Here is a 26,904-nt window from a genome sequence, read left to right on the forward strand (position 1 = left end):
GTGTGTGTGTGTGTGTGTGTGTGTGTGTGTGTGTTACAAGGAGATATATCTAGCCTCTCTCGAACTGGAGAGGATAATATTATATATTATACAATATTATATATTATAATATAAGTAGACTACAGAAATATTGCACAGTATTCCTAATATAATGTTAATGTAACACAGTTCTATTCTATAATATTTAATAATATTGTATCTATATCTACATATAGTGTATGTCTGTGTGTGTATATATTATATGCAGTTATATTATATATTACATCATATGTATCTATTATATAATATTTATATATCTCCTTGTAACACGTGCAGACATATATCACGCAGTTCTGTCACATACACACATTGTTGTCAACGTACGTGTGTGTGCGTGTGCGTGTGCGTGTGTGTGTGTGTGCGCGCGCGCGCGCGTAGCGGGACAAGAGCGCTCTTGTCCGCGCCGCTCGGGTCAGGGCTGAGCCCCGAGAGCCGCGCCCGTGTCGGGTGCGCCAGGCGAAGACACCGAGCTCCGGTTTCTCTCCCGGCCTCCCGCGCTTCCTCCCCTCAGGGCTTCGGGAGAAACCCGCCGGTCACCTGCGAGGCGCGGAGGCGGCGGGGCCGCGGGGCGGGGCGGGGCGGGGCGGGGCGCCCGCCGCTCTCCCCGCCGGCAGGCCGTGCGGGCCCGCGCTCTGCCCTCCCGCGGGCGCCGGCCCCCGGCTCTGCCCCCATGCCGCGCTGGTGCGGCGGCTTCTCACTCCCCGTCTCTTGGGGCCGGAGTGTTTTATCTGCCACGCTTTGAGGGACTCCACCTCCACCCGGTAGCTAACTGGAGCTGTCCCGGGAAGCGTGGGGGTGCATCCTGCCCCCAGCGCCCGCCCCAGCTCTCGCTATGATGAGCACACAAGGCTGCGTGTGTACACTGCATCTTCCCCCGCGATTAGCTGCCCGGGTGAGCAGGGTTTCGGAGCAGAGGAGCGATCCGTCTGCACTGGCCGTGTCCCTGTTCCCGGGCTCGGACCTGCTGCACCGGACAGGGGTTGGGGGCTCGCGTCCAACCCACTGAACCGCCGCAGCGGGCGAGCCATGGCAGCATGGGGAATGGGGCTGCAGACCCGTGCCGTGGCAGAGCACAGGGAGAGTCGTGATCAGAGGCACCGGCCCGGGGAGATCAGCCCTGTGGCTCAGCGCCTCATCTTTAAAGTGAGGCTATTGGATCCACCTCTCGCCCTGCCTCCCGGCAGCGTGGTGAGCCCTGGGTTAGGTGGCGATGGAGCTATCGAGGCAGAGCGATGCAGGAGATAGATTTGTTGCTCCTGCTTTGAGTTTAGGGGAAAGCAGGAGTGTGAACGCCCGCAGCCTCGGAAACCCTGTCCGGAGGCAACGAGGCTGAATAACGGCGCAGCCAAGGAGCAAGCGCTCGTGCCGGCTGGCGCTTGTCGCAGTCCTCTCCTCGCCTTGGTCTCGTCGCCGCCTAGCTCACCTCGGCTGGGGTTGTTCGCTAAAATCCCTTGCATCTCTCTCCATGCATGCACCCCTTTTCTCTCCCTCCGTGCCCGACTTTCTGCTCAGCCTTCGCCAGTCCGAAATTACCCGAAGTGACCTGACACGCTCCCAGCTGAGCGAAGTGCCAATGCCCATATCGCTGTGTGGATCCATAAGTCCGCTCCTCTAGACATTTGGACACCCCCCGACACACACACACATACACACAAACCTCCCTTCTGAAACCTTCCCCACCCGTGGCCTAGGGATCTAAGATCAGGATGTATCGAGTTTGAATTTCGCCATGACCATCTCTCCCCAACACCAGTTGGACGGGATCACTACGTTTGTATGGAGAACTGATATGCGATAGAGAGAGAAGTTATGTAGGTACAGAAACGGAGTCGTTGTCTGCAGTGAAGTCCCTCCTTGGTTTCCTTTCTTGCGATCTTCGGCAGTTGGTTTGCTCTCATTATGTGCTCCAGAGAAGATGATTTCGTTCAACTATCGATGTCCTCTTCCATGGAGAAGATTGCATTGAAGATTGCACATCCATCCATCCATCCACCCATGCATCCATGTAGCCGTCCATCTCTCCACCCACCCGTCCACTGCTGTGCGCGCGTGTGAAATTTGGGGGAAAAAATATGGGTAGTGCCGGGCAGTAAGTGCCAGTGTGAAGGGGCAGCTCGCCCGCCTTGGCTCGGAGGCACCGAAGCGGTGGCAGGAGGCACTAGCCCGTCCCGTGATCTCTTCTGCCCAGTTACTCTCTCCGCAGGGCTCCTGGCGGCTGATCCCGCCGCTGTCTGCCAGGAACCACCCTTACCCGCTGCTCGTTGCTGGGTGGGTGGATGGATTCACCCATCCCAGACACGCGCGTGTCAGGATCTTCCTCTCTCCAGCCCCTGCAAGTCCTGCGGGATGTGGGAGCATTGCTGGTGTGGACAGTGTCTGCCCTGTCCCCATGTGCAGGCTCTTTCTTTGAAGCTGCGGGGCCGGATTCACCCTCGGGCATACCTGGCTTGCTCCGTTGCACGGCGTTACTCTGGCCCCAGCGGTGGGCAGGAGCCCCCGGAAAAGTGCTTCTCTTGCCCGGCTACAAAACGAGCCCCGTCGCTTCATCCCAACCCACTGCTCCGGAGTCCTTTCTCCTTCTCCCCTTTGCGCTGGATCTTGTCCTCCGCAAACGATGCCTGTGAATGGCTTTCATGATCACTTGGGTGCCCAGTGGGGGCATCCCTGCAGCCCCGGTCAGGCGGCCGGCTTAGACCTCCGCAGCGGTTTGTCACCGATGCGCCTTGTCACCAGCAGCGGGTCACTTCACTGTGTCCTGCTTCGATTTCTCCAGTGGCCAGTTGCAGTGCCACCTCCGCTCCCGTGTAAAACGCCTTGGCCAAAAAGACAGACGGTGGATTTCTCCCGGGACAAAGCCTGGGAGCCTAACAGACCCTCCACCCCACCCTCCCGGAGGGCAGGTGCTATGAGTACGCCCCCAGATTGCGGCCGTCCTCGCTGGGGTCCTGATGAAAGACCCCTGCAACCGAGCAGGACACAATGAAAGGAAACAAAACGCCAACAACAAAAAGCTGCGGGTGCTCGGGGGAGGGGGGGTCTCGGCCGGTGCAACTGCTCGTCTAGGTTCTCGCCGCCCCCATGGCGGGGTGGGGGTCTAAGGCACTTTCCCCCGTGGATTTGATTTGTTGCCCCCTTTGCTCCTGTCTCGTGTGCCGGGGCCGGGGCCGGCGCTGCCGGCTGGTCGTGCTCATGGCTCGCTCCTTGCTGCCCCCGCCTCCGGGCCGCGGTGCGGGTCGGATCGGTGCGAACAAGGCAGGAATAATTCAAGGGGGTGGAGGGAGACGTCCCTGACCTTGTCGGGACCGTTTGGAAAGTGGCCCCAGCTCGGAACCGAGGCAAGCGGTGAGAGGGGCCGCGGCCGGGGGGGCCGGTGACACGGGTGACTGGCGGTAGCGGTCGTGCAGGGGCGCGCCCCGGCGGGAGCTCCCGCCGCCCGGGTGGCGCTGCGCAGGTGCGGCCTCGCCGCCGAGAGCTCGGCCCGTGCGAGCTGCCCGCGGCGGGGGCGCGGCCCCGGCCCCGGCCCGGCCCGGCCCGGCCCGGCCCGGCTGATCGCTCCGGCCGCGGGGCGTTTCTCAGGGCAGCGCCCGGCCGGGGGCCCGCGCCGCGGGGTTTGAGGGCAGACGCGGCAGCTGGGAGGAGCCGCAGGTGCCGGCAAGGCTCGCCCCACGATCGCGGAGCTGCGCGGAGCCAGCCGCCGGGACAGGACGGGTCTCCCCGGCCCGGCGGCGCAGGCGACCCCAGGGGTGACATTCCCCGGCCCGCCCGCAGTCGCGTTGCACGCCAGCAGGCCGGGCTGGCCCCGCGAGGCCGCGGCGTGGGCAGAGGGGGCGGCCACCGAAACCCCGGCAAGGACTTGGCTCGGGGGAGCGCGTGACCAGCCCGGAGAGAGGGAGGCTGTCGCAGGGCCGGGCCCAGCTGCCACGCGGGGACTTGTGCAAGCAGGGCTGGCTGCCCCGGCGCAGAGCGCCCGGCTGGGTCCCTGCCCGGAGCAGCGGTGGCTGGGGAGGAACAAGACATCCGGGCCAGGCTCGGCGGGATGCAGACGGGAGGGAAGGGGCCAGGAGGGGCAGCCCGGGGGGTGGGGGCAGGACCGGCATGCGGCTGGACTCAGGGCATCCGCCGGGCTAGAGAGCCGCGGGCGCAGCTGAAACGGGGCGAGGCCGGCGGGCGCAGGCGGGGAAAGGCCGCTCCAGGCCACCTGCTGCGGCCGCCTTTATAGGCCCCTGCCTGGCGGAGAGAGCAGAGTGGCCCCGCCCAGGAGGCGCAGGCCCCGCCCCCCGCCCGGAGGCCCCGCCCCCTCCGCCGTACCTGGGCCCTGTCCTCTGCGTGTCCCCGCCCCAGGGGCCGAAATGATGTAAGGGGATTGGCTGGAGGGGGCGGGGCCTCCCTGCGGAAAGTGACGTCACGATCACTCCCTGCAGTGTGAATGAATCAAACCTGCCTTCCGCGGAGCGGCACTCGGGCGAGCAGAGCTGCTGCAGCTTCCCTTAGCCCAGGATACACTAACCCGGGATAGCGGGCTCGCAGGAGCAGGGAAGGGAGCGGGGCTCCAGCAGGGCCGCGCCTGCAAGGATCAGCCTTGCCTGCCCTTTCCTTTCCCGAGTCCTCCTGGTTTTCTTTTCCTTTGCTCCAGAGAGACAAGAAGAGCCGGTTTGCTTGGCTTTGGTCTGATTTGAATTCTTTTGCTGTCGATTGAAATAAAATGATGCAGAGCTCAGCACTGGCGGCCGAAGGCTCTGTCAAGGGGCTTCCAGAGATTCTCGGTGTGCCAATGCAACGTAAGGAAAAAAAATTTTTTTTCTCCCTCATTGATTTAATCATAAAGAAAACGGGCAGCCTTAAAAGCGTAACTGCTGCAGGGAGGATGGTTCACTGCACAGTGAGAGGTGGAGAGGAGGAAAAAGAGCCACCCTGTGCCTGGGAGAGGCTGCACAAATGTAAGCTGGACGGGTGTTTTTTAGGGCTAGCCGGGATCTGCAGGGCGGCTGGCCGGGGCGTGCTGTCTGCCTTGGAGAAGCGCCTGGGGGGGAGAGGCAAGCGTGGCGTGGGAGACGGGGAAAGCGAGGCAGAGATCCCGGGCAGGATGCGGGGCTGGTGGGGAAAGGCGAGGGGCAGGGAAGTAAAGGAGCTCCCAGCTGGGAGCGGGCGGCCGGGCCAGCTCTGCCCAACTTTCCAGGTTCTTGCAGGAAGTTCGAGACCTCCCAAGTGGGCGCCCAGCTCGGCGAGCCTGTTGCTGGAGGGCCATGGGGCAGTCTGGGGGCAAGCCGGGGGGGGGGCGTGTGCCATGTGCCAGATGTCATGTGCCATGTGCCAGATGTCATGTGCCATGGTGCCATGTGCCAGGAGAGCGAGGGGCCCGATTATCTGCGTGGCCTTTCCCCACTCCCCCTGAAACACCCTCCTTGGCACTGCAGGGCACCAGGGGGATGTCTCTGTGCGCTGCCCGGCTCCGGCTGGGGCCGGGGGTAGGACGGGACGGGACGTGCTTTGGTTGGACACGCGTGTGCCGAGGGACATGAGCCGCCGCCGCCGCGTGTGCATCGCGCGTGGCTGTGCGGGAGCGGCGGTCGTGTGCCGGCGTGTGCGTGTGCCCGCCCGGCCTGGGCTGTGCTGGGTTGCCCGGCGCGTGTACACAGCGCGCGTGTGACACGTACGGAGTGGAAGGCACGTCCCCGGGGGCGGCGGGGCTCGGGCTCGGCTGCCCCGGGGTCGGGCCGTGAGTGTCCGCCGGCGCTGCCTGCCCGCACCGCCCGCTGCCTCGCTCTGCCGTGCGGGCATCCAGGCGCCCGGGGCCCGAGCCGGGGCGTGGGCCCTGCTTTGGGCGGGGACCAGCACCGAGACCTGCCTGGTCTGTGGCACCCCGGGGCCGCGGGGCAGGCAGAGCGCACGTGTGGACGCGCGTGTTCCCGCGGGCGAGATGGCAGCGGGTGTGCGGGGGCAGGAGGCGAGGCGGGTGGCGTGTCCGCAACCCGCGAGGGAAGGGGCGGGGCGGGGTGTATGTGTGCGTGGGAGGATGCATATGTGTCTGTGTGCGCGCGTGAGTGCATCATATGTATACACACACATATGTGTGCGTGCGTGTCTGCGTGTGTATGCGTCCGCGCGCGCGTGTGCATGTATACGTATCTGCGAGTATGCATCTTGGTGTGCGCGCATGTGTACGTGTATATCTATGTATACACACACACGTGTATGTGTGTGCGTGTGCCCCCGTGCGTGCGTGCGTGTGCCCGCGTGGCCCCGGCCCGGCGGAGGAGGCAGCAGGCTCGGCCGCGGCCAGGCCGGCCGGTCGGAGCGGGCCCCCGCGGCCCCGGCTCTGCGCTCGCCCTGGCCTTGGGGCCTCGGCGCCCCGGCCGCCGTGCCCGGCCCGGGCCCAGCCTGCCCTGCGGGGAGCGCGGGGCCGGGCCGGCTGTGCGGCTCCGAGGGGAGCGGCCCTGCCCGGGCTCTGCCGCGCCTCTCGCCGCCCCTGCAGCCCCGTGGGGTCGCGGCTCCTCCCGCTGCTGGCCCCCGGCGCCCGCCACAAGGTCACGGTCCCCGCTGGCCCGGGCGGGGCGGCCCCCGGGGCTCCGCGATCGCCGCGGCGGGGTCCCGTGGCCGCGCGGCCGCCCCGTCGGGCCCTGCTTCCCAGGGCAGGAGCAGCCGTGGGGCGGCCGCAGGGCCGGGTGCGAGGGGAGGCCTGGCAGCGCCCACGGGCAGGCGGCGGCGGGCGCACCTCGTGGCCCGGCCCAGCACAGACAGCCGAGGAGGTGAGCCCCAGCCCCAGCCCCAGCCCGCGGGAGCTCGTGGTGCCCCGCCGTGCCCGGCCAGCTCTGCCTGCCCTGCACCTACTGCCGTAGCTGTGCGCCTCTGTGCACATCTGTATACACGTATCTGCATCTATATGTACACAGAGAGACGGATAAACACAGGCAGACAGACCTACATATACCGTATATGCAGACAGATATTTGTAGATAGCTAAATAGATACACATACATATATCATATATACAGAGAGAGCGATTTGCATATACCGTATATACGGATAGAGAGATAGATAGATACACTTTCATACACAGTATATACCGATAGATACGTAGATAGCTAAACTGATGCACATGCATATACCACATCTACAGGGACAGAGAGATACACTTGCATATACTCTATGCACAGACTGATACTTAGAAACACATCCATATACCGTATTTACAGACAGGCAGACCCTGTCTGTAAATACCTGTCTGTGTATTTACAGACACACCGTCATATGTTATATACCGATAGATAGGTAGATAGTTAAATAGATACACACACACATCTATATCTATATCGATGGATATATCGATATCTATCTATCTATCTATCTATCTGTCTGTCTGTCTATCTATCTATCTAGATAGATATACCTGCATATACCGTATATATAGATAGATACTTAGATACATACATATACATATACCGGATAGATAGATAGATAGATACTCCTACATATACGGTATATACAGATAGATGCGCAGACAGATAAATATATACGCATACATATACCGTATATACAGACACACACAGACAGAGATAGGTACACCTACATATACGGATAGGTAGATAGACAGATACGTAGATTGCTAGAAAGATACACAGATATATATACCGTGCGATACTGATAGCTAGATGGATAGACAGACAGACAGACGCACACTTTAGGCAGTCTTTAACGTGTACATCTCCTCTGCCTTCTTCACGAGGACTCCGTGTGACTGGGCACGTGGGACAGGCGGGGCAGGGGCACTGGCCTCCCCCTGCACCAGCCCTCGGCCGGGCACCGGCCTCCTCGCGGCACAGCCCGGTGCGCTCCTCCTCCCACCGCGATCCTTTCTGCCGGGAAACGTCCGTCCAGCCCATCCAGCTTCCCAAATAATCCCGGCGTTTAGGAGACCCTGCCATAGTTCAGCCTCAGGTGGTCTATGCGGCCAGGGATCGCAGATCATTTCAAAGTCCTGGCTAATCCCGCGCGTGATGGGGGAGCCTGTACCCTAGGTATTTATACAGGGGTTGGAGAATTAAACGGATTTGTTCTCAATCCATGTCAGCTAGCGGTGGGCGAAGTCTGACGCTGCCCTTGCCCCCGTTTGCCACCCCGACCGCAGGCTCGCGGTGGTGCTGGCCGCTGGCCGCGGTCGGCCGTGCTGACAGTGCCGCTCCAGCCCTTTGTACGCGGCGGCGGGGCGGTCACGGCAGCCTGCGGCTCGGAGCCCGCGAGGACCCGCACAGCAGCGTCTCTCCCCTTTCTGCGTGTGCCTGCTCTTCGGTGGCAGGGCACCCGCGGGTCCTCGCCTGCCTTTCCCAGCCCTGCTCCGCCGCCCGAGCTCACTCCGATCCCACCCTGACCCGTGTCCGTCTGAGGCAGACGCGCAGTATTCATGCAAGGAGCCGGAAGCCAGTTGCACAGGGAGCTTTTCTCTTGTCTTCCCTGTATATTTATGCTGATTTTTTTCTCTCTATAAGATTGTCCTTCTGTCTGTGTTCTGCTGGTAAGGACATACCTAGGGCTAGCTGAAGATCGTTTGGAGCAATACAGCAACTGGCATTAGCTTTAAAAATGCGGCCAAATCTGAGCATAGTGTAAATCAGTGTATCTCTGTTTATATTGACCGAATTTCTTTAGTTCACCGCGGCTGAGGATTTGAGCCATTAGCTTTAATCCTGCCTTCACCTCTGCTGGCAGTGTAGGGCCCGTTCTGCCACAAAACTCCCCTACCTTTTCATTCGGGTGTCACTAAGGTCTGCATATACAAATGACATCACTGTTTCCATAGTAACTAATGTACTTTAAGGAGGAAATAGCAAATCAGGATTTTTTTTTTAAAGGACAAAAATTGGCATAAACAAAATATGTGATGGCAGTGATGCTATAAAGTTTTCATTGCTGCTTATTTGGGAAAAGCCTCATAATTCATTTACAGGAGTGGTATGGCCACTGCAAACTCATGGCAATAAATTCTTTATAGTGGCCCATCTGATGGGTCCAGTCCTGCATTAATTAGGTGCACACAGTTCCCTCTGCAGTGAGCAGGAGTTCAGTTCTGGGGATGGAGGTTTGGACCCAGCTGTATCTGTGGGGGTATCTTTCAATGTGGTCTTAAAAACGATTCCTGTCTGTTCTTCATGGATATTAGAGTCCCAAACACTGCCCTTGCTTTTCTTTTCGTTTTCTTTCTTTCTTTTTTTTTTTTACATCCACACCTCTGTTCATGTACAGAGCTCTGTGCACCAGTCAGCCAGGACTCTCCACCCCTGAGGTGGTTGCATTCCAGTGATGCTATATGTGTGTAGTCTGTGAAGCACTTTGGTATAAAATAAGTAATGTAAAATATGTGAATGTAATATCACATTCATAAAGACTGATCTTTTTGACCCAGATGTTTTGGGTCTAATGCCTAGGTTCAGAGCAGGTGGGATTAGCTGGCACTTATTTTTTTTTAAATGACAGTGCAAATTGATACTTGTCTTTAAACACTGTTGACAGACAAGATTCTTTGGGTATATGTGGTATCTTTTATTAGACCAACTAAATAGCTGGAAAAATTTAAACACTGTTGATATTTGACTGAACCCTTCCCCCTGCAGGAACTATGTCTTGTGGCATCCAGCACAATGGGACCATGATCCTCATTTTCACGGTGATATTATCATGTTCATGCTGAATAACTAAGCTTCCCAGAAGAGCTGAGCCACAGCTCACTGAGTTGTCTTCAAGGGGCTCTGTATTAGGTTTGGAGTGAACTGTAGTGTAAGAGTGATGTAGTAGCTGTGATGGTCCAGAAATTACAGGCATCCAGAAATGATGTAGCTGTGATGGTCCAGGAATGTGTGGGGCAGTGATTTCTTAGGGTGATCTCCTTTATTGGACCAACTATGTAGTTGGGATAAAGCTTTCAAATGCAGGTCATTCTCCCTGTCAGGTCTCTGATCACAGGGAGCCAAGCAAGTCATTTCTTTCCCCCCCCTTCCTTTGGAGACTGATTTTGCAGTTCTCGCTCAAGCGAAACTTTCATTGGAACTTGTGGGAAAAGACTGAGCAAAAGATCCAGGAAAGCAAATTGCACTTTGTGATGTAATAAAACAATGTGGGGTTTTGTCTGCTTCAGCTGGAGTTACCTTTTTATATCCCCATAAAGGCTTTTTATTTATTTTTAAAGGAGCAGCTCCATTAGCTGGTACTGTCATTATATCTGTGCTCACTAAAAGCAGGCTCCATTGCCTATGTGTTCCATGTGTGTGGTTGTGCTACAAATGTGAGATGCAGGATGAGAAAGGAGCATGGCTGGAAATGCATTCTTGCTCCAAAACTAAGATGCCCAAATCTGAGAAATGTTTGAATTTGAAGGATTTGTTTTCATCTTGTCTCTAAAAAAAAAAGTAGGGACCATCTGGAAAATTCACATTTGGATGTTGTACTTCCTTGAAGATTAGGGGCCATGCTCTGAGATTTGCCTTGGGACCACATCCACTCAGGGGTCTCTTGGATTATGTCTGCATTTTTATTTCTGACATTCTCGGTGACAAACTGGTGTTAAGAATTTTCTGCAGTCTGTCAGAATCCGTTTTGTTTCAATAATTATTTTTTTCTGACGGGAGATGGTGATCTAAAGATGAAGCTGGGTGTGATAAATCATTCTAACCACTGATCTTATATCAGATGTGCTGCCGGCGAGTGGCATTGATACAGACCACAGAGAATCTGTCAATCCATCATTTCAAAACCCTAGTGGGCAGGGCAAGGAGTAGTACTGAACCTGAAGTATGAACTACATTTTTTAAAAATTATAATAGTAGAGTGGTTATAAAGAGAGTGGGGATGCACACACAGCAGGGTATCCTTGACTCCCAAAAGCCTGATCCCATGCAGCTAACAAGGCTGGGGGAATTCTGGAACCAGGCACAACTAACTCATTGCTTGCCTGAAAAGCAGCATCGTGTACCCCTGGTTTTTAAATGCTGTATATCACAGCATGTGTAAAATTCGGCTGAGGGTTAGTCATATATTACTCCTTAACCAGGGCTTTTTTAAAGTCCTGGTGTATAAGTCCGTTCAGAAAATCTGATGTTGCTCTAAAGCTCTTTTCTGCATACTGAGGGGGATCTTGTTTTGCTGTATGTACTGGGGGAATGTCTCTCTGGTTTTTCTTTCACTCTTGAATAAAGCCACACAACAGAGGGGGTACAGCTTCGCCTTTAGATGAGCTTAAGTTAGTAATAGATTTTCAGATGTGATAGATTTTTACAGTGCCTGGTTTGAGGCATTTTCAAACTGTCTCATTTTCAGGACAGTGAGTTCTCAGTGTCTTCTGTAAATTAGGCATGTGACTTCAAAAACCAAAACACCCCGGATACCTTTTTTCTTTTGAGAATCCTGGTCAGAAACCAATCAGTAGCTCATTTTTGGAGTCAAACATTAAATCCCACTATTTTATATTTTTTTCTGAACGGTAGTTGAAAATCATATCTGAAAACAATTGGGCACAGAGGAATTTTAAGATTATCTTTATTATAAAATGTTGTGTTTTTCCCTCTCCAAGTTAATGGCCATGATTAAAATAGCTAAAATCAGTAAGAAGCTTCAGTGTATAGATTTTAATGTTATCATGGTGTAAAGCTACCTATGTGGGTTGCTTTGAGCAAGGGCTTTTAGCAGTAAAAATGGGTACCTTTAGCACTTGTTGCAAACAGTAGTAGACTCTAATCCCTTCATATGGTCCAGCTGCTAAAGGAAGATAAAGGAAAGCACCATGCAAGTAAGATTTGGCTCTGATGTGTGTTTAGTGAGTGCCCAGTGCAAAAGCATTCTGTAACCCAAGCCCTGTGGTATCCTATGATTCATTGTATTTAAGGCTGATTTTTCCATATAGGATCTAAATTATTTTGTCCAATCATTTGTTTGACCTTTTTGTAGATTGCAAGCTCATGTGGTCCTATTTCATCCTGTAGTTGTGGCCAGTACTAATTTCCTCTAAAAACAATTGCTCATGTATAGTGGAAAAGCGACAGGGCAAGAATATACTAAAGATATTAAGAATAAAAAAAGACATATATCTCTCTTTTCTTATTGGACTGTATTTTCTGCATGTGTAAGATAGTCATGTAGGTAGAGGCATAAGAACAAATAGGGAATGAATTTGTACAGATAGATATGCAGTCAATTAAGCAGGACCACTAATCTAATTACTTATTGTGCTGGATAACTGTCATTGAAAGACAAATGCTGAGGTAAAGTATTTATCAAAAATACTGCAAGCAGAGAGGTGAAGCTGAGACATTTGTTGTTAAAAAGCTAGACAGTAATCTAGTCACAGTGTATAATTCCATTAACACTATTCCTATTATACCAAATAATTTAGTTAAAATAAATTAAATAAATGAAAGCCATTTTGCAGGCATATGATAGCAGTGGGAGAGCTGACCCAAACAAAGACAATTCCATTTAAAAAGACAAAGCAGGCATATCGATTATATTTAATATCTTTCTCTTATTCTTTCATCTTTGATGAGAAGGACAATTTTCCATCTGATCTTCATTGCCTTGTGTCATGTGGATTTTGGAGGTGGCTGGGTGGGATGCTCTTTGGAACCCATCGGTGATTCTCCTTAGCTAGTCACTGGGTCACTAAAGGAGAAAGCGACTGAGATGAAGGAAGTATGCTCTAGCTGTAATCACCACCAGGTCAGGACACATGCAGTTGAAAAATTGCTTTCAGAGAATAGTTATCAGTAGTCCCCTGTCAAATAGGGAGGGCATTTCAAGTGAGATCCCAAAGGGGTCTATTCTGGATTCAGCTCTATTCAATATTTTCATTAACAATGTGGACAATGGTGCAGAGAGCCTACTTTCAAAATATGTCTCTGACATCAAGCTGGCGAGAGGGGAGTTGCAAGTGCCTGCAAGGACAGGATCTAAATTCAAAATGATCATGAAAAATTGGAGAAATGGTCTGAAATCGACGAGGTGAAACTCAATAAAGACAAGTGAAAAGCACTTAGAAAAGAGAAGCAAAATGGGGACTATCTGGTTAGGCAGCAATACTACAGAAAAGGATCTGGGGTTTATAATGGATCAAAAAATAAATATGAGTCAACAGTGTGATGCTGTTATAAAAAGACAAATCTAATTCAGGGATATATTAACAGGAGTGTCATATATGAGACATCAGAGGTAAATTACCCTGTTCAATGTGTACCAAGGATGTCTCAGCTGGCATGCTGTACTGAGAGAGAGAAAAAAAAATTGGGGAGGGTTCGGAGAGGAGCAATAAAAATGCTACCAAGTTTGGGGAACATGAACGATAAAGAAAGCTTGAAGGAATGGGATTTGTTTAGTTTAGGAAAGAGTAGACAGAGGAAGGACATGATAACAATCCTCCAATATGTAGAACTTTGTCATAAAGAGGACAGTGATCAGTTCGTCTCATCAGCCATTTGGGAAAGGACAAAGCAAAATCAGCGTAATTTGCAGCAAAGAAGATGTTAGGCTGGATATTAGGAAAACAATTTTCTGTTAGCATGGTAAGACAGAGTACCAGACTACCTGGGGAAGTTGAAGAGCAGGTTAGACAAACATCTGTCAGAGGTGGTCTAAACAGGTTTGATTCTGCCTCAGCGCAGTGGGATGGACTAGATAATTTCTCGAAGTTCCTTCTGGCCCTACATTACTATGAAGAATTTTAAAAAGAGCTTTGTATTGGTGTTGCTATTATGGTAGAGCCACGCAGGCTGCACCCCTCAAGATTGTGCTACAAGCTCTACGTGCAACTAGAATGATACAGTCCCTGTATGGAAACCTTGGAAGCTCCGAAGACAAAAGGAGTATCTTTTTTTGCAAGGAGTCGGTACAGCAAGGTATTAAGTGACTTGCCCATGGTTACACATTTGGTCAGTGGTAGAGCCTATCCAGCTCTCTCTCGCTCTAGTCTAATGTCTTGCCTGTAAGAGCTGCCCGCCTTCCCAGACAGCATTGCTTCAAACCAGCGCTGAAGACAAATTGGAGGGTCCACTTGACCACATCAGAGAAGCCATACTTTGGTTGGCCCAGAAGCTGATTACCTGCTTCTGCCAATCAGGAAATGGCTTTAAGAGGTATAGGGTTTATTTTTTTGTTTTAGTGAAGTCTGTTTCAGAGGGTAAACTGGCTTCAGACTGGCTGATGCCCATGAGTTTTAAAATACTTGTCAATAAGCTAATCAGCTTGACTATACCATTTTGCTAAATAGGGTAACTCCTGATCATTATCAGGATTTGTGGCAGCATGAAAATGCCCAAATATTTACTACCAGTCAGTCTCCTGATACCACCAAACTATCCAGTAGGAGACAGAGAGAAAGGAAGACCTGATGCATAAACATCTTCAGTGATATTACATTCCTGCTATGGGGCATGTTTCTTCAGAAATCAATCTTCTTTCATGCATGCATGTCAGCATTATGTGCATTGCTTTTACTGGGCAATCTTCTCCTGCAGACTTTTACATCACGTTCCATTTATTCTGAACTATAGTCAGACAGAAATAGAGATAAATATCTGGCAATCTAGATCTATATAAGCTGCCTATCTATAGACAGACATCTTATATGAATCTGGATAGCTAGATATATATCTTGCATTTATATAGACTCTCTCACCCCAAAGCATTTTAAAAGCCCTTTACAAAGCATAAATACTGTACCAGTGGGATCATTTCAGATGCCAGTGAAATGCAACCACCTTTGGCGGGGAACAAGGTAGCAATTTAACAGGGCTCAGGAACACAGCACAGCAGTTTAGGAGGGAAAGCAAAGTAGTTACCCAGTATCCAAATGAAACTGCAGAGGATGTGACATGAATGAATAAACAGCAGACAGACTCCATGATCTGACTTGGTGGCTGTTTTTGGATTGCTATACAGGCCTATGTGGTAGAGGAGAATTTTTGCAAGCCGGATCCCTGGAACAGCCACTTCTACTGATAAACAAGGATGGGGGGGTACATAGGCGGAAGGTGGGAAGAGAGGGGACCAGTCAGTTTGACTGGAGTCAGTAAGACAACAATGAGCCATATGACCTTGCTCCTTGTACTAGTTTTGCTCTTCTGCTCTGTCACTTCACTCTTTTTTTTCACATACCGCATCATATACTCTGTAGATGCCTTTACGCTCATCAGCTGGTCATGTACTCTGTAATAGCCTAGTGTGTATTTTTGTGACTCCTTGGTCTGCTAAGGGGGGTAAGAAGTTTCCACAGCTGCCAGCTGAAGGTGTTAGTACTTTATTTAAGCCAGGGTTGGCCAACCTGTGGCATGCATGCTACTGGTGGCATGGACAGCCTGAGTGTGTGGCACGTGGTAGGTTGGGGAGGGGGCAGGCAGCACATAGGGCAAGGAGCAGAAAAAAAGATCAGCAGATGGGGCAGGGAACATAGGGTAGAAAGTAGAAAGCAGAGCAGCAGACTGCACAAGGAGCACAGAGAAGGGAGCAGAAAGTAGAGCAGCAAACCAGGCAAGGGAAGGGGACTAGAGTGGTACTTGGGGAGGGTGTGGGGCTTAATTTGTGGCATGCCAGCCAAAAAGGTTGGTCCTGATTTAAGCAACAGAGGCTCAAACTTTTACCAGGATTCTCCCAGATTCTTCTGTTTCAGGCATTATCTTACCTAGTCCTACTCCTTGCAGGCTGTGGTATTAGAAGTGGGACTGGTAACACTGCCTGTTTGTTATTAAGGTTTTTGGACCCTTCCTAACGTGCCCCAGCTTTCAGTAGCTTACCATCACGCCAGAATTTAACGGCTTGGATTGTCCACAGTGTGTCTGCCTTTTCTTGGAAAATTTAAGCAAAAAAGAAAAATTTGTTTCTTAAGACAAGGCTAAGAAAAACATCCTGATGCTTTTGCTCAGGTTAAAAAATGTTGGCAAATGTTCTTTGAGCAGCCTTTGTGCCCTCATGCTTTGGAGCTGGGACTTGCAATCTAACATGAGGGATTACCTTAGGGTCACAGGCGCACTTTTTCCTCTCCTCTTGGAAATCCACCCAGCTTTGGCCAGGTTATAAACCTTTGAACAATTGTAGTCAACTTCTTCACAGTGAAGATTTTGCAGAACTTGGAGACTTAATCCCCTGCAAATTTCATGCCTCAGCCTGGGGCTGCTGGGGTTAGTGCCAGATTTCCCTGGATCTGCAGTTCCATGTTGGGCCAGGCTGCTGCTTGGTCTAAGTATCCAAAGCAAGAGCAGGGAGCTCCCTTGTGGGCTCTGAGTGCTTCTGCATCTGGCCCCAAGCAGCATGGAAGAAGAATATGTCTGAATCTAATGCAGATGGGACAAGAGCTGGATATGGTGGGACTGGAACAGCTATATTGATACAAACTGGAAGAATGAACATGCAGGCTGGAGGAGAGTGGAAAGGTTAAACTGGGATGGGGAGCTGGTGGGAAAGACTGGGAAAGGAACCAAGGAATGGAGAAAAGGTTGTAATTAACTAGGCAAGGAAGTTGGAGCACTTTGGGCAAGGGGCCTAGGAAATAGTAGGCTGGGGAAAGAGATGGGAGAGTAGTGGAAACGGCTCCGCTAAGAAGTCAGAGGGTTGAGAGGGACCTGGGACTGGCTGAGCAAAGAGTCTGATGAAGAAAGTGGGTGAAGGGGGGTAGGACACTGAAATCAGACAAGAAGCCCAGCTAGAGACTGGGAGTGAGAGGCAACAGGGATGAGGAAATTAGATGAGAGATTTACTAGGTGTAGAAATATAATTTCCCAGGGGTAGAAAGATAATTTCCTAGATTTACTAGGGGTAGAAAGTTACTTTCCATTTTCTGAGTGCTTTATTTTTGCAACCATAATAATGTCCTTTTGCACAATGTTGTGCACATGGTCTGGATATGTGCAACCTGACCTGTGCTTGTATGCCAAATTCAATGCAAAGTCACAGTAACTGCAGGGGGGAGTAGTTAGGTGGGGTATTGGCAGTGGGATTAAAATTTGACCAGGACATGAGACAGACGCTTCTCTTGATATGGGAGTTTTGCTGACCACAGAAAATTAGGACCACTTAGCCCATTCAGAAGCTATCACTTCCAGCAGCATGAGCCATTTCTAACAGCACCTTTTGTAGTGCAACCTGCAATTTAGCATTAGCTGCTCTCCATCGCCTGTCTTGTGTTCCTCACACACTTCATCAGGGTTGGCTAGGGTTGGTGTGCAATCTGCTCCCTCTTCCATTTATTGGGCACAAGAAGCCAGAGAGAGATCAAGAGGAAAGGGAAGTTGAGAAGGTGAAGTTGTGCAGGCCCTTGAGAAGGACATCAGTGAGGAAGGGGAGATGAAGCACTGAAGGGGTGTCTCTCGCTAGGTGGCACAACAGGGCCCTGACACCTCAGCATCTGGTTGACAGTGAGTTATAACAAATAATACTGTGCCGAGGGAAGTGGATGATATTGCTGGAGCAGCAGAAGAGGGCCATGAGCAGGGCGGAGTGGGAGTGTGAAGTGCTTGCCCGGAGGGTACAGGGCCACAACATGAGCTTAGCTTCATGGATATTAGACCTTCAGTAAGTGGCCTGTTCCCATCCACATATCTTCACCAAGTAGAGCAAAGGGCTCTGAGTCCTCACTTGCTGCTGATTTCTTCCTCAAAGGGTGCTGTGTTCACTGACACTGCTCTTCTCCTTTCTTTCTTCCAATCGCTGCCCCTTCAGAGATTCCCCAGTGTGCTGGCTGCAACCAGCACATCCTGGATAAATTCATCCTGAAAGTCCTAGACAGGCACTGGCACAGCTCCTGCCTCAAGTGTGCGGACTGCCAAATGCAGCTGGCAGACAGGTGCTTCTCCAGAGCTGGCAGCGTCTACTGCAAGGAAGACTTCTTCAAGTAAGTACAACTGTCTCCTTTGTTTTGGGAGAGGCAGGAGGCAGTACTCAGCCTTTTCTGGGAGCTCACACCAGGCTCTTGATAAAGCTCCCAACAGCCTATCCAACCTGATTTTGAATCCTGTTTTAGCTTAATTTTTCTCTGAATCAAATCCCAGCCTGTCCCAGGCACAGTTAGAGTTAGATAAAACCAGCATGTGGCTCATTTTGAACTCCTCTCCTAGGGTCATTTAGGAGAAACTTGATTGCCCAGATCACAAGAGGTACCAGGCTGAAGAGGCTGGTTAATACCATGGTGCTTTATTTCTGGGAGACATCAGAAGGGGAACTGTTTGGCTTGGTAGACATGCTAGCTGCTCAGGGCCTCAGTGCATGCTGAGATGGGTGGAAATGGAGAAGAAAGGGGGAGACAGATGATAATTGTCGAAATGCAGATACGAGGGTCTTAAGCAGGCACCACTACAGACAGACATGGGAACAGTCAGACATTTTTTAAGCATAATTTCTCCAAAATCTTCTTATAATTTTTTTTAAGCTCAAGTGTTTAAATAAAGGGAATTTTGCTGGTTTAGAGCTGCCACAGGCTGAAGGCTATTTGTGGGGATTTAACCTTCTTAGAGACCCAAATCTCTCTAATACTCCCCTGCCCCCCACAGCCTCCTGTCCTATTACATTTTTAAACCCAAATTGGACTAAAGATTCGTCTTGTTAATCACCCTGCATGCACATCTGTTCAGATCAGAGCTAGAGGGCAGGAGAAACCCACACAAACACACAGACTCCAACTCCCTGCTGCTGTTCAAGGGCTCCTCTGTTTGTTTGTATTTCCCTGTCATCTTGGTGTTTTTCTTTCCTGGTAGTGTAAAACCTTATTTAATTTGCACTCTGGTTGTTTGTCATATACACATTAGCCTCTAAGCTATCCGCTATACCAGAAATAGCACAATCTTTGGCTTGCCTGTGGACTTTAGCAGCACATTTTGTTCCATGGCTGCTGGCAAAATTCTGTCATTTTGTAAAAGCTAGATGATACTGGGCCACATCCTCAGCTGGTGTAAATGGGTGTAACTTCATGGAAGTCAACAGAATGGTGATTATTTACACTGAGGATCTGTCTAGGTGTGTATGGGCCATATCCTTGATGTAAATTGCTGTAAGTCCATCCAAATCTGTGAACTGAAGTTTATTGGTACAAGGTGGGGATGTGGCCTGGTACATCTTTTATGACTTAAAGAAAAAGGAGTTAATGAGGGCCGTTTGGAGGACAGAGTCATTGTAATTTAGGACATTCAGTGTGTTTCCTGAGGAGGCACAAGGGCTATGTAATATAAATGGCTTCCCCTCACTGTTGCTGAATGTTACCATTCTCTGTTTTTCCTGGTCCCAGACAGGACCGTTCTGTAGTATCCTGACACCACTGGTAGTTGGCATAGTCCCCTTGCCTTGTAAGAGCCCCAAGTCACACCGTTCTTCTCCAGCCCACCGCCAATAGGGGATTGGCAACAGACCTGTCCTTTGCTACAGGAGTCTCACAGACAGCAGAGTCAGGAATGTTTGACTTGAAAAATGCAAGAAGCCCCAAATGCTACGCTTGTTGCCCAGCTCAGCTGGGGTATCACAAAGCCAATACTTGTCTAGCCATTCATCTCCCAAATACTGTGTCATTGGTCAAATGCACTGTGAAATTATTCATTCGGCTTTTCCCAGCGTAGGACTTGCCTGCCACTCAGTGCATTCAGTTTAACAGGGCGTGGAGTGTTGGCTTTGTCTTCTGGTTTCTCTAAACATAGGCAACTGGTACGGGTGCACAGGGTGCACGTGCCTCCCTGAAGGGGCCGGTGCCCCCCTGACAGCTGACACTGATGCTGTCGGTAGGGCTGGTGCCCCCCCCGACAGGGCTGCCGCCGGCAGCAGCTTCTGCAGGTGCTCCCCTAGATTCGGGAGGCACCGGTCACTCATGTCTCTAAAGATGGGCTTGAGACTAGTCATGGATTCACCTCAGTGTTTCGAGACTCAGGGGCCAGCGAGGTACCTCCAAAATAGAGGACAGTTGCATTTAGTGCAACTGTACTGTCTCCACCACCACGAACGTTGCGTGCCTCCCACGGCTGGGGGGGCACAGCGAGCTCCCACAGGCGGCTAAGGCGGTATCAGTGGTGGGGGCGTGATGGCGGTGACTAGGGAGCTCCTGCAGGCAGCTGCGGTGGTGTCGGCGGCAGGGGTGGGCTGAGCGAGGCGTTCCCACAGGCAGCGGTGCTGGTGTCGGTGGGAGGGTGCCAAGTAGTGAAAAATAGAGGACATAAAGGCATCCAATTTCATATCAGTAGAGGACAGAGGACCAGAAAACTGAACTGTCCTCTCTAAAACTGGATGAATGGCCACAGTAGTTTAGACACAGGTTCTCAGATCCACACGGATGCAGACAATGAACAGCCCCCGCTTTGTTATGCCACACAGTTCTCTTATGTCTGTATAGCTCTGCTGGTGTTGCTAGTCCCATGCCAGATGCTCCAGGTGTAATTTGCACAGCAGGGCGATGTACTGGGTGTTGTGAACTATTGTGTGAGAAGCCTCAGTGCCTCAGCATGGGGACAGGCTCTTCAGAAACAAATTGGGGGAAAGGATGAGGCTGGTGAGAGGCTCTCTCTGCCCCAACCCATTAGGACTGCTTGCATCATTTGCTTCATTGGTTAAAGCAGATGAAGATGTGGAAAGGAGGGCATCCGTTTTAATAGCTGTTGCCATGGCTTTTGAGTGGAGAGACACAAGGAGGCACCATGTTCCCACAGTGAGAGTATACAACAAGGGGAGGAGAATGGGGATGAGAAGAAAACTGTCCAAGCAGCACACCAGCCAAGCATGTGCAGTGATGAAGGAGGTTGGTGAGAGGCATGTCCCCCGGCCCCCTATCCCAGCCTTTACCAGGCAGAAGAACTGACAGAACACATTCAAAGCAACCACATGGTCTTCTGACTCCTAGACAATATTAAGGCTTCTGCACAGAATTGAGATAAACCCTGCCCAGAGGAAAGAAGGCATGGGGAGTGAGGTAAGGAGATCATCCCTCCCTCCTGAAGGAGGGGCTGTGTGTGACTTGGGGTGTGGAAGGGCACAGAGGAAGGGCTGGGAGTGGGGACAAAAGGGGTTGCCCCCTCTCCCCCCACAAGTGGAGCATTGCAGGGCTTGCTGGTCTGCTTGGGTTTTTTGTTGACAATGTAACAGCTCAGAGCAGTGTTGTGGCACTGTAAGGCACCCACTGTTATTAACTGAGCTGCTCAGATGTGCCACCCTATCTTGTAGGAGTAGCACGCTTGTGTCCAGACATAGGGAGCATGAGAAATGTGGGAGTCAGGACACCTGGGTTCTTGTCCCAATTCTACCTTAAGGCAAGAAACTTAATTTTTCTGTCTTGATTTGCCTGGCTTTAGAATAGGGGCAAAACTCTGCCTTGCAGGGACTGTCTTGAGGTGGAATGAATTAACGTCTGTGGTGTGTTCAGAGCTCCTGAGATGGAAGGTGTCCGAGTGCTAACTGTTAGTGCCAGTACCTTTAAGTGAGGCTCTTAAATCTCCATCGTGCTGCCATAACACAGTGGCCAGCTGTCTGCTGGTGCAAATCCACAGTGTCCTACCTCTCGTCTTTTCATTTTTAAGCATTAGCCTGGTGAGTAGCTAAGCATTTTTCACTGCTGTTGCTGGATCTGGATAGCTTGGCTGATTCATCATCACTGTGTGTTTCAGCATCTGGTTTTGTGAATGCAGCCTGTTGGACAGCTGTCTTCGTTACAAAGCAGTCGCCATCATCAGCACAGGCAACTTCCTCTGCTTCGGAAAAAGTGACTTGGGTTTGCTTCAGGTGTTGTCCGTTTTCATAGGACAGAAATCTATCATGCCTCTCTAGTAATTGTTCCCAGTTGTTTTAATTGCATTAATAGGCTTCCCTCAGTGATCCATGGTAGCAGCTTTACTCACTTGCTTCTGTAAGGACAATGACTGTAATAATAGCACCCCCACGGTCCATGCGGGAATGAAAACTCCATTGTGCAAGGCACCGTGAGCACACTTGTCAGTAAGTCAGGCCTGCTCAGAGAGCTGAGGTCAGAAGACACCTGCTGGACAGGACAAGACAATTCAGGGAAGGGAGGGGGTGGAGGATGAGTTAGTGGTGAATCGAATGCCATGTGCATTACTCTTGTCTTACTACATGCTTGCCATTGGCAGTGACTTAATAGCCCTTCTCTTTTTTTTTTTCCTTTGCCTTATCATTCTCTTAATTCCTGCTAAATCCTTTACCATAGGTAATAACAACTGTCCACTTGCACTTGGCAGCAGTACCCAGCTATCTTTGCAGTTTCAAGGTCCAGATTTCATCCCACAACACATTTCTGTAGACCACCAGGGTCAAATAGGGATCTTTATTTTTGTTTACCCACTTTTTAAAGCAATTTTCCAGCTCACTGCAAACAGGAGTCTCCAGGAGTTTACAGGCAAGATAGGGGATGAGTGAGGGAACACAGACGTGGTGACTTGCCAAGGTTCCCCAGCCTATCAGCAGAAAAGCCAGGAGTTTAATACAGGTGTGCTGAGTCCCAACTGCATGCCCCCATTGCAGGGCTGTGGTGCTTTTTTCCATCATAAACTAGCACTTCTCTGCAAAAGTAATTTCTATTGCTATCCCTGCAACAGACTAACTGCCTGTCTTGGACAAGTCTCTTAACTATGCTGTACCTCAGTAACCTAGGTACAAATACAGCTAATGCTTACCTACTCTGCAGGTGTGTTGTGAGGCATGTAGTTTATTAATATTTGCTCTGGCACCATGATGTAAAATATTATTAATAACATAACTATATTCATATTATAAAACCCACAGACTTAAAAAAATTAATCTGGGATTCTGTATTGGTCAGATTGTGACTATGCACCTGGTAAAAGCATTTCATGTCCGATATTTTCCAGACTATTCATCTCAAAGTAATTTCAGCAGTAGTCAAGAAGGTTCAAGTTATCAGTGTTAGTTAGAGTTGAAAGAGCAGTGATTTCCTTAGATTACAGGTGGTCTGGATTACAAAATGTTAACCTGTGTCTTATCCTGCAAATCTAGAACTCAGCACTGAATTAACTTCTGAACCATCACATTTTGTGCATGTTACATATATTTAATGTAATAAGAGTTATTTCTCTTATCTTTATTTCAGATTCTTTCCATCATACATTTATTGCTCTTATTACATTAAATATATGTAACATGCACAAAATGTGATGATTCAGAAGCTAATGGTCATCACACAGTAACCCAGACCACCTGTAATCTAAGGAGGGTGATGCTGCAAGGGTGGAAAATTGTGGGACAACTGTGAATAAAGAAGCTATGAATTTTGACACCTTACTTGCACTGGATCCTGCATCTTCAGAGTCATTTATCCATATTTTTTTTTGTGGGTTGCCTTGTGTTAGCAATAAAAAGATCCCAGAGGAATGAGAGGGAATTGCAGAAAGGCTAAGCTGGGAGATGAGGAATGGTTTTATGGGCAAAACTCTCATTCAGGAGGACTGAGTTCAGTTTTTATTTGCCACACACACTATAACCTGGAGCTGGTCACATAATCTCTCATCAAGTTCCCAGTACTCTGCTTGTGTCTTGTATCCTTTTCTCTCACCTTTTGTCTCTCTTGCCTACTTATAGCCTAGCATCCCCAGGTTAGAGATGATCTCAGTCAGAGATGTATGTGCAGTGCCTAGCAGAGTGGGCACCAGCTGTTTGGTATCTGCACATGACTGTAACACAGTCGATAACCACGCAGCACTGATAGGCAATGAGCATCTTTGTGGCATGAAAGGCAGGTCGCAGGCCAACTGGTTAGGAGAAGCCTACAGTGGCCTGTCGCAGGAAGCTGAAAAGCCAGTTCATAGTTCATCACAGAGAAGTAAGGCTGGAAGCGACCTCACAAGATCATCTAGTCCAACCTGGGATCAAGCCAAGTTCCTTATCACCTTTCCATTGCACTGCAAGGCAGGCCAGACAAGTCATGCCATGCCATAACCATAACTCCTCTCCACCATGCAGCTGTGTGACGTGCACATTATGCTCATCAGTGTCACAAAGCTGCCTCAGCCACCTCTCTCTAACCAGCCCTGGCACCACCTGCCAGGCAGATAGCATAGTCATGTAACCTGTCATTTCTCTGCAGGGGACATTTTCAAAACATACTACAACTGGGGACAGGGAAGAATTACGCACAGCACTGACTTCCAGTACCTCCTCCTTCTGCATGTTGTACTTCCTCCTGGTTCCTTCTTCAAGCTTAGAATTAGAGGGAAAATATCAGGCTTTAAAAGTTGGAGCTCCCAGGACTTTCAGGAGGAAGGGACAGGATTTCACAGAGGTTTGTGTTGATTTGGCAGCTCAAGGCTGAGAGTCAGAGAGACAAGACACTTTCAAGGAAACATTTAAAAACATGCGAACCCCAAGTAGCATCCTTTCACTAGCTGCCCCTTCCACAGCCCCCTGTTCTTCACTAGCTGAGTCTGCTTTGTGCTGTTGCATACAAAATGGAGGAAATAGCTTCAGAGCACAAGTTCCCTATAGAAATCATGAGTCCAGGGGAGAAGGGCCTTGGGGGCTGAGAGCCTGGGTATCAGTGCCAGCAGGATCAAGTTTGATGTTTCTGAAGGCTCTGCTAGGCTCTCTCTCAGTGAGCCTGTGCAGGGCCTGTGATCTTTCTGCCACAGAAGATGGTGGCCAAAATTTCACTCCACATATTCCCAGACTGTCTCAACACGTTGGTGGTAAATCAGCGCCCTGCCCTAGAGGACACCTGCTGTGGGTTTCCAGTGCCAGTCTCCTCCGCATAGTGCCCACTGAGCAGTGATCCAAGCAGTGGAATGTGATCAGCTTATGGCCGTGCCAAAAGGAGAAGGGGCTAAATAGCTTAAGAGGTGGGCTGTGAATGGGTCCTGTAGCTACATGAATGGTTGAAGTAGGGAAAGAGAGCCAGTATGGGGCATGGCATTCAGCTAGTTGCATAGTCATGACTTCATGGAGCAGAAGCACATTTGAGGCTTTGGAGAGTTTATCATTTTGGCCATGCACAGGGCAGGGAGTTTGCAAAGAAGAGTGTGGCTCCTGTCACAGTCTAGTGGGGTTTTAGGAAAATGGGATTTTGCAAGCACGTAAAATTGTTCCTGAAGATCTTCACCTCAGTCAAAGGCTCTTGCTTCTTGTATCACTCAGATACTCCAGCTGCCTATAAGCCAGTTACCTTGGGTATGCTAACAGCGTAGCTGCAACAGTATAGAGCTCAGTATGAGCAGCTTTGCCGCTGACACTGAGCTCCATGCTGCTACATGCTGCCAGGGGTACTTGAGTATACTTGCATATAGCTACATGAACTGCAGTCACCTTGACTGTAGACTTTGTAGATGTACCATTAATCTAAGGTGGTCTTCACAATGGCTGCAGCATTCTTTGTGCATATGTTGAAGGCCTTGCTAGAGACAAATGAATAGGTGAACCTGCAGGAGGCATTCCTAGATGAAGGACAATGGCGTTGGCCATCTTCTGACAGTTGGCCAGTCAGGACATGGGCTTACATGTGTCACTGTTTTGTTCACATGTGGCAAGTACTGTGTTGCTTGATGTGGTAGACAGATATGGGCATGGCTTATTTCTCAGTGGCCATGTCACTTTGGGCTGTTGGGAGATCAAGATAAACCCAAACTGTGGCAGAGTGGAAATGATAGTGATATAGCTTATGCCCCCTCCTTTGTGGGCTTGTAATGAGCAATGCCCCCCTGTGGTGTTAGTGGGTTACTTAGCTGTCAGAAGTGCACTCTTTACATGGCACTGGGGTCCTGACCATGTTGAATCATTAAGGGTATATTTACCCAGTGCAATGACTGCTGGGCAGAGATACCCGTTCTGGCTGTAAGTCATGTTAGGACGGCCTGCATGGACCGTAGGGATGCAGGAGCTGTTTTTGCAAGAACAAGGCTGTGCACCTTGCTGTTGTGGCTGCACCCAAGATCAGGTGATCTCATTCCGGATCCCCCAAGTTTCTTGGTCACAGAAAACAGTCATCACATTTTAATGAATTGCTTGCGTGTTGTGGTGTTGTGGTGCAAGTGAATGGCTGGGGTGGCTGAATGCTGGTGATGGGTTGTGGCCTGTGATACAGCGATGATTTATTAACAAATAGATTTTTTATTCTGTAGCTCACCTGATGGATGAGAAATATACTGTATAAATCATTCACAAATAATATGAGGCAAGGCCATTGGGTGCAGATTCATGTAGGAATTGCTCTGCGAATGTGAGTCCAAGAGCACTGTGAACCCTTTGTTCAGTGGACACTATGGGCTGACTGTGTAGGGCAGTTCTGCTAAACACAGGGTCCAGCAGAAGAAGGGACAGTAGTGAGGTGGGTGCCTGTACAAAGGTTAGGCCAGGGCAGAGTGGTGTGAAGAAAGTGAGTGTTGCAGGACATGCTTGTGTATGAAAATGGAGGCACTGCCATATGGATGTGACACTGGGGTAAAGCATCCTGCTACACTGTGCATGGTAGGATGATCTGTTCCCATGTGTGCAGGCAGTTTATTGCTTCCCAGCCTTGTGTTAGGAATCCTTGTGCACCTGCAGCACTGAGTATTACAGACAGTCAGCAAAACTGATACCCCACGAGGTTATTCTCTTCCAGAAGGGGCAGCATATCTTAATTTCTTGTGCTCAACAAGAAATCTGTGTTAAGCAACATGATACTGGGTCATAGCCCCAGTGCATTCTGAAGTGTTTCACACAGCTTGCGGTCTGCCTGCATAGAAAATCATTTTGCCCAGTCCTGAAATGCAGCCACCCCTGAGGTGGAATCTGGCAGCTGTTCAGCGGCACACAGCCATACTTCAGCACAGCCAGTGAACAGCGAAATATCCAGCCGCAACGTCAGGGAGAGTTTAGGGAAGCAGAATGCATTTGCTCAATATAGGGTTTGTCCAAGACACCAGAGCTACCACT

At 50.3% G+C, this 26,904-nt stretch overlaps 1 protein-coding gene across 2 annotated transcripts in view; it reads left to right on the forward strand.

The window, feature by feature from the left end:
• Positions 1–4,741: 4,741 nt before the first annotated feature.
• LHX4 (LIM homeobox 4) overlaps positions 4,742–26,904 on the forward strand; it is a 46,747-nt gene continuing 24,584 nt past the window's right edge. For both annotated transcript variants that reach the window (XM_090048325.1, XM_090048326.1), the window contains exons 1-2: positions 4,742–4,817; positions 17,725–17,896. In XM_090048325.1, coding sequence (XP_089904451.1) covers positions 4,742–4,817; positions 17,725–17,896 — 248 coding nt within the window. The remainder of the gene's footprint in view (positions 4,818–17,724; positions 17,897–26,904) is intronic.

The sequence above is a fragment of the Crocodylus siamensis genome, chromosome 5 (assembly GCF_052110815.1).
Source record: "Crocodylus siamensis isolate JL-2025a chromosome 5, ASM5211081v1, whole genome shotgun sequence".
NCBI lineage: Eukaryota > Metazoa > Chordata > Crocodylia > Crocodylidae > Crocodylus > Crocodylus siamensis.